Source organism: Musa acuminata, chromosome BXJ2-5, assembly GCF_036884655.1.
Source record: "Musa acuminata AAA Group cultivar baxijiao chromosome BXJ2-5, Cavendish_Baxijiao_AAA, whole genome shotgun sequence".
Classification (NCBI taxonomy): Eukaryota; Viridiplantae; Streptophyta; class Magnoliopsida; order Zingiberales; family Musaceae; genus Musa; species Musa acuminata.
Window position 1 is genome coordinate 18,199,482 of NC_088342.1, and position 12,543 is coordinate 18,212,024.

The 12,543-nt window shown below is 37.2% G+C and overlaps 1 protein-coding gene across 2 annotated transcripts in view; it reads left to right on the forward strand.

Annotated features, from left to right (window-relative positions):
* The window catches only part of LOC135612557 (metal tolerance protein 2-like), a 61,124-nt gene that overhangs the window by 13,910 nt on the left and 34,671 nt on the right, over positions 1 to 12,543 (forward strand). For both annotated transcript variants that reach the window (XM_065108989.1, XM_065108990.1), the window contains exons 3-4: positions 7,014 to 7,111; positions 7,372 to 7,523. In XM_065108989.1, the coding sequence (XP_064965061.1) occupies positions 7,014 to 7,111; positions 7,372 to 7,523 (250 nt within the window). The remainder of the gene's footprint in view (positions 1 to 7,013; positions 7,112 to 7,371; positions 7,524 to 12,543) is intronic.

Consider the following 12,543-nt stretch of genomic DNA (forward strand, 5'->3'; position numbering starts at 1 on the left):
CTCCGGAGGCATCGACTTCAATAATGAAAGTATTGTCGAAGTTGAGTAGCGCTAGTACGAGCGTTGTCGTCATTGCGGCTTTAAGTTTGTCGAAGGCGGTGGTGGCTTTGTCCAACCATTGAAAAGCATCTTTTTTCAGCAAGGAAGTAAGTGGTGCATTGATCTTTCCATCATTTTTTACGAACTTGTGGTAGTAGCCTATTAAACCGAGAAAGCTACGTAGCAATTTTATGTTCCTCGAGGTCGGCCAGTTCTGTATTGCTCCAATTTTGGAGGGGTCCACTACTACACCTTCCTCTAATATGATATGTCTAAGATATTCCACCTTCTGTTGAAGAAAGCAAAAATTCGTAGTGATCGTTGTGTGTTCAAAAGGCGGTTTTCGGTATGTCTTCTTTGCACCCTCGTATTTGATGATACCCGGATTAAATGTCCAACTTTGTGAAGATTTGTGCTCCCTTTCATCTAGCAATTCATCTACTATTGGAGTAGGGTATTTGTCGTTGACGGTTATACCGTTGAGAGCTCGGTAATCAACACACAATCGTCATGTTCCGTCCTTCTTTTGTACGAGGAGCACCGGTGAAGAGTAGGGGCTGCAACTTGGCCGAATAACTCCTGTTTCGAGCATCTCTTTTATAATCCTTTCTATTTCATCCTTCTGGAGATGTGGATACTGATATGGTTGAGTATTTGCTGGAGATTTACCTGGAAGAATCGTTATACAATGATCATGCCGACGGGTAAGAGGTAGGTTGCGTAGTTCATCAAATATATCTGAAAATTCAGCAGGCAAAGGAAGTAGATTTAGATCTTCAAATTTTGTTGGCTCTCCCTTAGTTTGCTGCTCAAGTTGTACCAAAAAGCTGCTGCATGCTTTATGCAAAACCTTCTCCATTTGTTGTGTGCAAATCATTGTTACGTCGCCCCAACGTTTCCCGTACAGTATCACCTGTTTCTCCTTACTGTAAAATTTCATAATTAGTTTCATAAAATTCCAAGAAACATCACCTAACGTCATCAACCATTTAATTTTGAGCATGGCCTCATGATCATCAAGAGGGAGGAGGAAGAAATATACAATTATCTCTTGGTCCTGCAGCAACAGTTTTGCCCGCGGGCATCTTTGGTCGCACTTTAGGGTTCTGCCGTCGGCGACCTTTACATCGGACTTGCTGCAACCTTCTATGTGGAGTGCCATCCGAGCTGCAACCTTACTATTTAGGAAGTTATTAGTGCTACCCATGTCGATGAGAACAGTGATCGGTTGTTGTTTGAGAAAGCCTCCAACTTTCATCGTTTACGGGTTTGAGTAGCTAGCTAGTGCGTATACCGTAACGTCGGTCGGTTGTGGCTCTTCTTCCGCATCTTCTTCTTCATGTTCAAGGCTCTCTTCTGGATGTTCAATGACCTCTTCTTCTATTGGTTCAATCATAAGAAGTCTCCCTTTACTACAACAATGCTCAAGGCTCCACGACTCGTCGCAGTGCCAATATAGCCCCTTTGCAGATCGCTCCTGAAGCTCTTCTCTTGTTAACCGTTTTGGTGCAGGGACTCGGTTGACAGTAGAGGGGGCTGAGGGCTTCAGTATTGCTGGTCGGGGAGTGACCCTAGTCCTTCAGGCTTCATAGGTTAATCGCTCATCTTGAAGTCGTATGAAAGAGATGACTGCCATAAGCGTGTACGGTTGTCGCGCTTTAACTTCTCTCCGGATCTCCGGCTTCAAGCCCTTAATGAAGGTCCCCAATAGCTGTTTTTTAGACCAATCATGAGTTTGATTAGATAATCTTTTAAACCTGGTTTGGTACTCCTGAATGGTGGAGGTTTGTCGGATCTTTGCTAGTTGTCCGTCAATGTTCTCATAATTGGTTGGTCCCAAGCGGATCAGCAGTCCTTCATTGAATTGTTGCCATAAGAGGATTCCATGAGTGTGTTCAAACCAGTCAAACCACTGTATGGCATCCCCTTCAAGATGTATAGCCGCAATTTTCACCATAGATGCATCTGCAGTTTTGTGGTATCGAAAATATCGCCCCGCGTGTGAGATATAACCAATCGGGTCTCCTTCTTCCCATCTAGGGAATTCCATCCTCATGCATGGATAGTTGGGATTGATCATAGAACCTCCCTTCTCTTGAAAGTCATCTCTTCTGGCTTGGTGCAATTGGTTAGAGCTCTCCCCTTGATGTGATTTCTTCGGGCTTGGTGGTCGGCCAAAATTGAGTTCGGTAAAGAGAGTCCGAATCTTATCTTCCATTCGCGCCTCGAAGGCTTCGAATTTAGCATTGATTGCCTCCTTAGATGCCAAAGTATATGCCTCCAAATCTGTGATGTTAAGATATCTCTTTTATTGTCGGGTTAAAGGCATGTATAGGTTGAGAGAAGTGATGGTCGAAAGGATTGGTGGATTGGTGGATGTAGGCTGCGGTTTAGGCTTGTTTTGTGGCTGTTTTGGGTGCAGTTTGAGGGTGTGGTTTGGTGGAGTTTTAGGGCTGTGGATGAAAGTTTTAGATCTGTGGTAGATAGCAGCAAAGGTTTGATAGAAATCAATGGAAGTTGCTGCAGGTATGTGTTGCCTTGTAAGAGCAGAATTGTTGTCGAAGAAACAGCGGTTTCTCGATGAAATTTCCACCAAAAACTTGAGAAATTTGAGGAGAGAATTAACAGCAAAATCTTAGCTTATATGACAGCAAGGATGTCCAATTTAATCAAGAAAATTTCGACAGTATAATAGCAAGGAAATTGGTGCAAGTTGCGATAGTAGAATTCTCGTCGAAAAATTTCAGCGATTTGCGATGAAAAATTGTAGCAACACAAAATCATTTCTAGAGATGAATTCATCAATAGATCAATCTTAGATGGAAGCCAAGATGATCTATGAAGTGTATAAGAAATTTCATTCAAAAAAGATTGCAAATAGATGGGTTAAGGCAACAATATGCGGCTAAAATTTTCTACAGCATAGATTTTCAAGTGTAGCAGATTGGACGTAAAAGATCAGTGGTTTATATTAAGAATTTTTCTACGAAACCAAAGGGAAATCCACTATAGGAAGTGTCAAAGCTATCTTAAAAGTTTCATAGAGATTTGGACAGAAAAAACATAGTAGCAAGATCAAACAAACTGTACTATGCGGTTGGAATTTTACAATGCAGATTTTCACGTATAACAGTTTAGACGTAAAAGATCAATGGTCTATATTGAGAATTTTTTGACAAAACCAAAAGGAAATATGCTTTTAGGAAGTGTTAAAGCTGTCATAAAAATTTCGTAGAGATTTGGATAGAAAAAACATAGTAGCAAGATCAAACAAACTATGCTATGCGGCTGGAATTTTACAGTGCAGATTTTCAAGTATAATAGTTTAGACATAAAAGATCAATGGTTTATATTGAGAATTTTTTGATAAAACCAAAGGGAAATATGATGTTAAGAAGTGTCAAAGCTGTCATAAAAATTTCGTAGAGATTTGGATAGAAAAAACGTAGTAGCAAGATCAAACAATCTATGCTATGCGGTTGAAATTTTGCAATGTATCTTTCGCCGTAGAGATGAAAACTTTGTGACGAAAAGTTTATGCAGCAATTTTGGAACAATTTTTTTTTTGGATTTTCGAATAAGGATAACTAAATTGCAACAGCAGTAAGGTAGAAAACTAGAACCTGTTGCAATTCACGGGGAGATCAAAGGATAATCCGCGGTGGTGGAGATGACGACGGAATTTGACGACTATCTTTTAAGCAATTGTGTGAATTGCTTTGGGCGGCTGTGGAGGGCTGATGGATGATTGTGGAAGGGCAGCGAGATGCCAAGAACGCTGCTCTGATACCAGGTGTTAGAACCCTTGCAGATTCTAAGCTTGGGGTTGATCTCTTTAGGGGATCGGCCTCCTTGGAACTCTATAGGGGTTCCTCCAAGTTGCTGCTCAAAGGCTGCAGAAAAGATTCATCTATTATCTATTAAAAGCGGATGAATACATGGCTATTTATAGGGTTTCTAAACCCTAACTCATAATAGGACTCCTACTCAAGACTCCTACTCAATTAAGACTTCTACTCAAGACTCCTAATAGGACTCCTACTCAAGACTCCTATTCCTTTACAATTTCTAATTCTTCTATAAGAAATAACCTCAAAACCCTAGCTGGCCTCTTCACCTCTTTAATAGGGGTCGGCTTAGGTAGGTTTTACATGAATGCCCCTCTCAATTAGGACTCTCCTAGCTAGAGTCCTAACACCGTCTTTGTCGTAGTGGAAGCACTGGTCTTTGTCCTTTCTTGGGTCCTTGGCAACCTTTGGTTTGCCCGGTTTGCCCTTGTCCTTGCCCTTCGTAAGAGACTTCTCTATCTTTCTTTTCTTTCTGGTTTCACTAGCATAGAGGATTGACTTTTCTTTCTTGATGGTGCTCTCAGCCAAGGTATGTAGTACCGAATGGTACCGCCCGGTACGGGCGGTACGTACCGGTCCGACGGCATACCGGTACGTGGATCGCCCGGTACCGCTACAGCATTATACTGTAGCACTGCTACAATGCTACAATAATGAAAAATAAAATAGTGAGCGATCTCATCCTCACTTGCGCCTTCCTTGAGCGTGGGTATCATTGTGTCAAGGACATACACGATTTTCTCCCCCGTGAGAACGATTCTTAGGTTGCGAAGCCAATCCATGTAGTTTGGACCAGTGAGGCAGTTGACATCAAGTATGCCACGTAAGGGATTTGAAAGAGATATGTTTCGGACAAACAAAAGATATAGCAGAAATAAATAACATGCAGATTTTGCATAAAGATAAACAATCAAGATAAGGACTTCTATCTCAATCTACTCCCACTATTTTTCTCGCAAAACACACAACACCCTCCGGTATGTGAATCGGAGACCTCCGGCGTATCTCTAGTGGGGATCGAGATCTAATTGGAAATGTTGGCTTGAGAAAGATGTGATAGTAAGTTTCATGGATTGAATGCTGTTAAAAATTATCACATCAATGCTAGAGAATGGGATTCTGATTATGTTTATTTTGAGAGCAAGAAATATTCTCTTCAGCAGGCTAGACTTTATGATAGCAGGCACTAGAAAGTAGCAACTAATAAAAGCCATGCATCAAAATAATTCAACAAAAGAGGAGGTAATAAGAGATAGAAGGATTAATTTGACTCAGTAGGGTTGCACACCCAACTTACTCATGCATGTTGAAAATCAGAATCCTTAAATTTTATTGCTAGCAGCAACCATCGTTTTTTAACCTAAAATGTTTCTGCTTATCTTATAATCTTTCCATGATTGCTAATATATTGCTAAAATAAAAAGAGAAAAAGAAGACATGAAGGGAATGTATATCATTGCTCATTTAACTTTAAAATTTAGCTAAGTAATATATTTTTGTGTAGTCCTTAAAATCTTTGATCCCAGACAAAGTGTCATTTTTCTTTGTTATGCTTGCATTGCTATCACCTTTGATCATGAAAATCATTTGTTGAAGTTCTTTTGGCAAGAATTTTACTGTGGGTCATTCTATCTTTTACTAGGAATTCTAATGGAACAATATCTTTAACAAGCGTTTCCTGTTGCCTTTTTTCTCATGGATTAGATGGTTCAGGTTTCACAAGTGCACCTGTTTCTTTTTTCAATTTTTGATATGCATCATCATGTATGACAAAACAACTAGTTCGTTAACCCCCAGATCACATGAACTGACTTAACCTTGACCTGCACTTGGCTAATAAAATCACCATGGCCATGTCCCATGCGAGATGTGATCCCCAGAATTAACTTGCATCCAATTTTTGTATGCAAAACATCACAGCATCTGCTTTACTCTCCATGATAACCATATCAGCATGATAACCATATAACCATACCCGAGATGCATCACATCTCATGCAATTTGCAGTGCCAACCCTCCAACATTGCTTTTTCTGCATCCCTAATTATAGATAAGAGAAGTGACTTTTAGCCTGATTTGAAACAGTAGTGTTTGGCCATTAAAAACAGGAATTCCCTGTTCTTGGTCAGTGCAGGAAAGAGAAAATTGAATCTTTTGTTCGTCGAAACTCACATGATTGATTGGATATTTAAGTGGGCTCAAAGATTATCCAGCCCAAGGTTTTAAATATCGATATTTTTCAGTCTAACAGCCAAATGGGACATGAACCAAGAGATTTCACCTGGTCCAGACTACTATAGGTTGCATCGTCTGGTAAGCTCACCATACTGGACTTACTATGGTACATAGCCTGACACTGAATTATACTGGCATTGAGCATTTTGCCTGTACCTCTAATAATTTTTTAAAAAGTTTTTTTAACAATTGTGAAATGTGAATGAGTCTTTGTTTTCCTTTGATTTTTGTTTCTTTTCTCTCATTCTCATGCTCTCTCCCTCTCTTTATTTTTCTTATATGCGCTTTCTTTCTCCTATCCACTGCTGTCTTCTCCTCTTCCCCATCACATTGCCACCATCATCTTTGTTCCTCTGTCTTGCCATTTGTAACTCATTTGGCCCACTGTGTCAGTACTGTCTCCTTGTTTCCTCCGTCTATCGCTACATATCTTCCTCAAAACATGATCAATTATTGTTTTCAGATCATGGCGATGCAGGTTCATGCTTGCACTGCTTAAGGAAGCATAGTCATTTATCAGAGAAGCTACTAGTACATACGACTATGCATGAGCCATGAGTGGAATCATCCTTTATGTTATTCTGTTTCATTCTCTATCTAAATATGATATCTGTGACTAGTTTTGGGTATCTAGAATGTTAACCTTGGCTATTTGGAGGAACTTTATGTTTTAAAATGAACTATATGGAGATGCATTGTGTGTCTATGTTATTTTGATCTTTGCTTAGCTAGCTAAGTAGCTATGTTTATTTGGTCTGGCAAATTTGCAGAAGTCAACACTGTTCTCAGTTTTCCAAACAAATACAAATTCTGCATAAAATTTAATTGTACATTTGTCTAAAACTTTCTTGTAAGTGTTGTTTTGAACTTTTCTTTATTCCTTTTTCCTAGGACATGGGAAGTTTGAGACTATGGGAACGCTTGGGATTTCTGGTATGCTTATGGTTACTGCAGGTGGGATTGGCTGGCATGCCATTGATGTTCTTCAGGTATCTGCTCTTTGCTGTCACAGTAGTGTCTGTCAGATCCGAATATATGATTTCATTTGCACCACTAAAAAGGAATTGACAAGTAAAACACTTTCACTAAAGCAGTGCTTCACAGAGACTAGCTTGTGTTGCTCTTAAATATTATTGAATTTATACACTAGGTGTTTTTATGTTTAGAAACAGAAATCATGTTCTTTTTTACCTTAAATTGACAATTATCATCTACATATTGCTCATACAGATTCCCTTATCAATTTCAGGGGCTTCTAATGTCAACCCCCGATATGACCTCTCTGTGTCTGAATCATGACCATCACATTCAAGGTAGTGGGGGCCATCATCATGGAGTAGACTTGGAGCATCCATTTTTAGCATTGAGTATGACAATCATATCAATATCTGTCAAAGAAGGGTATGTATGATATTATACATAATAGTTATTTAGACATAGATAGGAAGTCATAGCTACGTCAACAAATAACTGACTACTTGATTTGATAAATGGTAGTATTAGAGAATGTAATGACAGCAGGATAATAAAATAATAATCTCAGGTTTCAACTTTCAACTCATCAAACTTTAAGACTTCTAGTTCCAAGGCAAGTCACCAAATTCTAAGTCTGAGCTATCAAGTCCCAAAGCAATATATCAAGTTCTAAAACCAAGTTATGAAGTTCCAACTGAGTTTCAAGGCACCATGTACTGAAGCGTTTTATAACAAGTGCCCTTGTAAATTGAGGCCATTAATTGGAGTTGTTGAGAGTTGAAGTACTTGATTAGGTAGGTGATGGTTGAATACTTGATGTACAAATCATCTACAAAAGAAAAAGGGGAGGGGAGCTTTGGGGGCAATCTTGAATTAATCATCTGACTTTTTGTAATTTAGCTTTTAGCTCTTAGTTGTTGCAAGAAAGGAAAGAGAGACTCTTTTCCCTTATCTCAACGACTCTCTCACCCTCTTCTCGTTGTTTGGCATCATTTAGTAAGTTGCTGAAGCTTGCTACGCTCTTGGTCTACATTACTCTCTTATGGCAAATAGAAGGGTAAAGGGCAACACGAGAGGAATCATGGATAGAGATGAAAGGGATAAAAAAGTTTATACTTTAAGAAGACAAGTTGAAGAGTTTACCATGCGCCTTGAACCTCAAGAAGTTTAAGCTATGATTATGCAAGTGATGAATAAAAAAAAAGGCCAATCCTTTTGCATCCTACAAAGCTATGAGAGAGTCCACCACAAAGAGATTTCTTTGTGCAAATGACAATATCAGAATCAATTTGTTAAGGTTCTATGATCGACCTCGACTTGAAGAGTTTCTCAGTTGGCTTAGTGTTTTTGAGAATGGATACAAGTAGATACTCAATAATTGAATAGTACAATTGATTGCTATAAGACTTACGAGGTTATGGTTCAATTTGGTTGGACAAGGTGCAAAAGAATTGCTTTTGAAAAGGAAAACTTAAGATATCATCTTAGGAGAAGATGAAAACTCAACTATGTGAAAATTTCCTACCATCATATTTTGCTAAAACTCTATTTTCACAACTCAACAATCTTGAACAAGGATTCAAATCCATTTTCAACTACAGAAGAATTCTAGAGGTTGATGGTCGAAATATAACTCAATAGATGGAGGAACAACTTGTGGCATGATATATTGGACGATTAAGAGTAATGATTTGTGACAAAGTGGAGATGGATCAATTATGGTGGTTGTCTATGCTTATCAATTGGCATTGAATGTTGGAGCAAATTTAGGTAGAAATAGAGTAAAAGGGTGTGCTAATGTTTGTTTATGTTCCTCTTCTAAAGAAGAATCTTATTATAATATGCTAGTGCGTCAAAGGTTATTAGAACTATGAAAAGTACAATTAAGCAAACTCCTACTACTTGCATTGTATGGTAATTACATGAACAAGTGGGACATTACATGAATGAGTTGCCCTAAAAGACGAGCAGATCTATGAGTAAAGTTTATGGAAGAAGAAGATGGTAAGGAGTAAGTTGAAGATTTTGGAGAACCAAAATATAAAGAACTTGAAGAGGCTTCTAAAAAGATTGTACCAGATGAGAACCAAAATAGTAATTCATAGAGCATCTTGCCACTTCAAGAGAACATTTTGATGAAGAATAACTACAAAACAATGTTTCCAGTATGCATTGCAAGTCTAAAGGTAAGGTTTTCTCTCTTGTTATCGATAGTGCTAGTTATGAGAAAATTGTCTCACAAGACATGGTGAACAAGCTCAAGTTAAAGGAGTCACATCCTAAAACATATCTGATTTCATGGTTCAAGAAAGTCAATGAGCATTCCTTATGAAGTGATGGCTAAATTTGAACAATTCAAAGATATCCCACCTGAAGAACTCCTCGATGGTCTGCCTTCTCTAAGGGACATTTGACATCAAATTGACTTGATTCCAAGAGAAAACTTGCCCAACAAAGCTCACTATCTGTCACGCCCCCCGAATTATCACATTCAAGAGGTGTGACCCTATCTTAAAACGACAATATTAAAATTCAAGAACAATCCAATCTAGGATCCAAACTAACATTTGAGGATACTGAGAAACATTCAATGTCAGTCACATCTATAATTCCATAATTCATAAAACTTGTGCAGTCTAAAATTATATACCACATCACTCGATGAATCATAAAATCTGAAACCAACTCACCAAGACAATAACTACCTCATAAATCCACAAGTGTGGGATTCTATATAAGCACAAAACCAATATTTACCACATGTTCATATCATTATACAAATTAAACTTAACATTCCAAAATCCTAAACACGAGAGGTCCTTTAAACTTTTACAGAACTCATAAGTTCAGATTTTCCATCAACATTTCATTAGATACTAAGTGTACTTAGACAATAAAAACATATCATCCACTAAGGATTTGCCCTAAAGTCTTATAACTTTCCACTGCCTCACCTCAATTTAAACATTTTAGCGAGCGACAAGCTATTCTGAAAAATTTACATAGTAACGGAGTGAGCATATAAAGCTCAGCAAGCGACTAATATATCCATGGCAAAAGAGGATAGTTTCAAACAAACAAGGTATCGAAATACAAGGCAGGGATACAAGAGTTCATAGATAGCCACTCATCGAATGCAGAATTATAATGCCATTTCATTCGAAGCATGTTTTGTTCATAACAAAGGAGTAAAGATTAATTGGAGCATATCATTAACATAAGGAGCATTTCGGAATATATCAATTGCATATGAAATGTTACAGAGTATATCAATAGTATATAAAACATTTCAGAGCATATCAATGGCTAAAGGAAATTGTTTCGGAGCATATCAACGGCATATGAAACATTTCGGAGCATATCAATAACAAATGAAACATTTCAGAACATATCAATGGCGTATAAAATGTTTCAGAGTATATCAATGACATATAAAATATTTCGGAGTATATCAATGGCGTATGAAATGTTTCGAAACATATCAATAGCATATGAAATATTTTGGAGCATATCAATAACAAATGAAATATTTCGGAATATTTCAATGGCGTATAAAATGTTTTGGAGCATATTAATAGTATATGAAACATTTTGGAGCATATCAATGGCGTATGAAATGTTTCGGAACATATCAATGGTATATGAAACATTTTGGAGCATATTAATGGCGTATAAAATGTTTCGGAATATATCAATGGTATATGAAATATTTTGGAGCATATCAATGACGTATTAAATGTTTCGGAGCATATCAATAAGAAATGAAACATTTCGGAGCATATCAATAATGTATGAAATGTTTCGGAACATATCAATGACATATGAAACATTTCGGAGCATATCAATAACGTATGAAATGTTTCGGAACATATCAATGACATATGAAACATTTCGGAGCATATCAATGGCGTATGAAATGTTTCGAAGCATATCAATGGCGTATGAAATGTTTCGGAGCATATCAATGATGTATGAAATGTTTAGGAACATATCAATGACATATGAAACATTTTGGAGCATATCAATGATGTATGAAATGTTTCGGAACATATCAATGGCATATGAAACATTTTAGAGCATATCAATAGCGTATGAAATATTTTGGAGCATATCAATGACGTATAAAACATTTTGTAGCATATCAATGGCGTATGAAATGTTTCGGAACATATCAATGACATATGAAACATTTCGGAGCATATCAATAACAAATGAAATATTTTGGAACATATCAATGACGTATGAAATGTTTCGGAGAATATCAATGGTATATGAAACATTTCAGAGCATAACAAAGAACAAATACGAAACATAAGCTCAACGTCGCATTTGATGTTGCATACATTTCATTCTTATCCAAAGCACACATAGAAGCATATAACCAAAGCTCTAGATATCATATCAAACATATAGATGGTGAAGTGGGATCATAACATAATATAGTCTATCAATTTCTGAATGACCACCAAACATAAGTCTCCCACGTTTGGGAGCTCCATCCACCCACGTCTAAGTGAAGTCATAGGGGGCCGACGGAGCATCGCGGGCTCTAAGCATAATTCCCTTTACCATTTCTGGCAAAGGTTCACATTATCCCACAAACACCAGAGTACAAAAGGACATTGTGAGCAATAAAATTGGCACATATCGAAAACACATGCAGAACAACGGAATGCAAATGCCTATACAAAACATTACGATACAAATATAAACTTCACATAATAGATTCAGGTATGCAAATAATTGAAGGACAAGAGTATATAGGAATTCAAAGCAATAATGTAAAGCTCAACTGAAGTAAGTATTTTAGCTAAAATCAATTTCCAAATAGATGAAACAAGAGTAGGCAGAATCGACAAACGCTTGATTCTAGCAGAATTTTAGAGGCACGTTTCATGAACTATTTGAATCACCAATTATGCTCCAATTTGCACAAATTAGGTGTCATTCGAAAGGCGTATCAATTTAGTTTTAGATAAATCAAGTTTTGTATGAATTGGAGTTTCCAACAAGGAGGTATAAACAGTTTAGTAACTAAAGGCCAAAGAACATTATCTCTGGTTTACAGAATTCATAGAGTTGATTAGAACAGATTTTCAATAGACATTTATGCTCCAAATCTTTCATATCAGATATGCATAGAAAGATTTATGAATCTAGTTTATGATAAATCATGTTTTGCATAAATCAAAGTTTCCAACAGAGAGTTATAAGTAAGAGAGTACTGAAAGGTCAAAACCAACAGTCTCTATTTTATAGATTTCATAAGGTCAGTTGAAATAATAGTTTGGGTAGATAATTAAACTCCAAATTTGTCAATCTTGGTAACAAAAGAAAGAGCTATGAGTCTATTTTCGGATGAATTTAGTTTTTCCTAAATCAAAGATCGGTGCAAAAAGTTATGCCTAGGACAATGTAGAAAGGTCAAATATAAAAAAATTTCAGA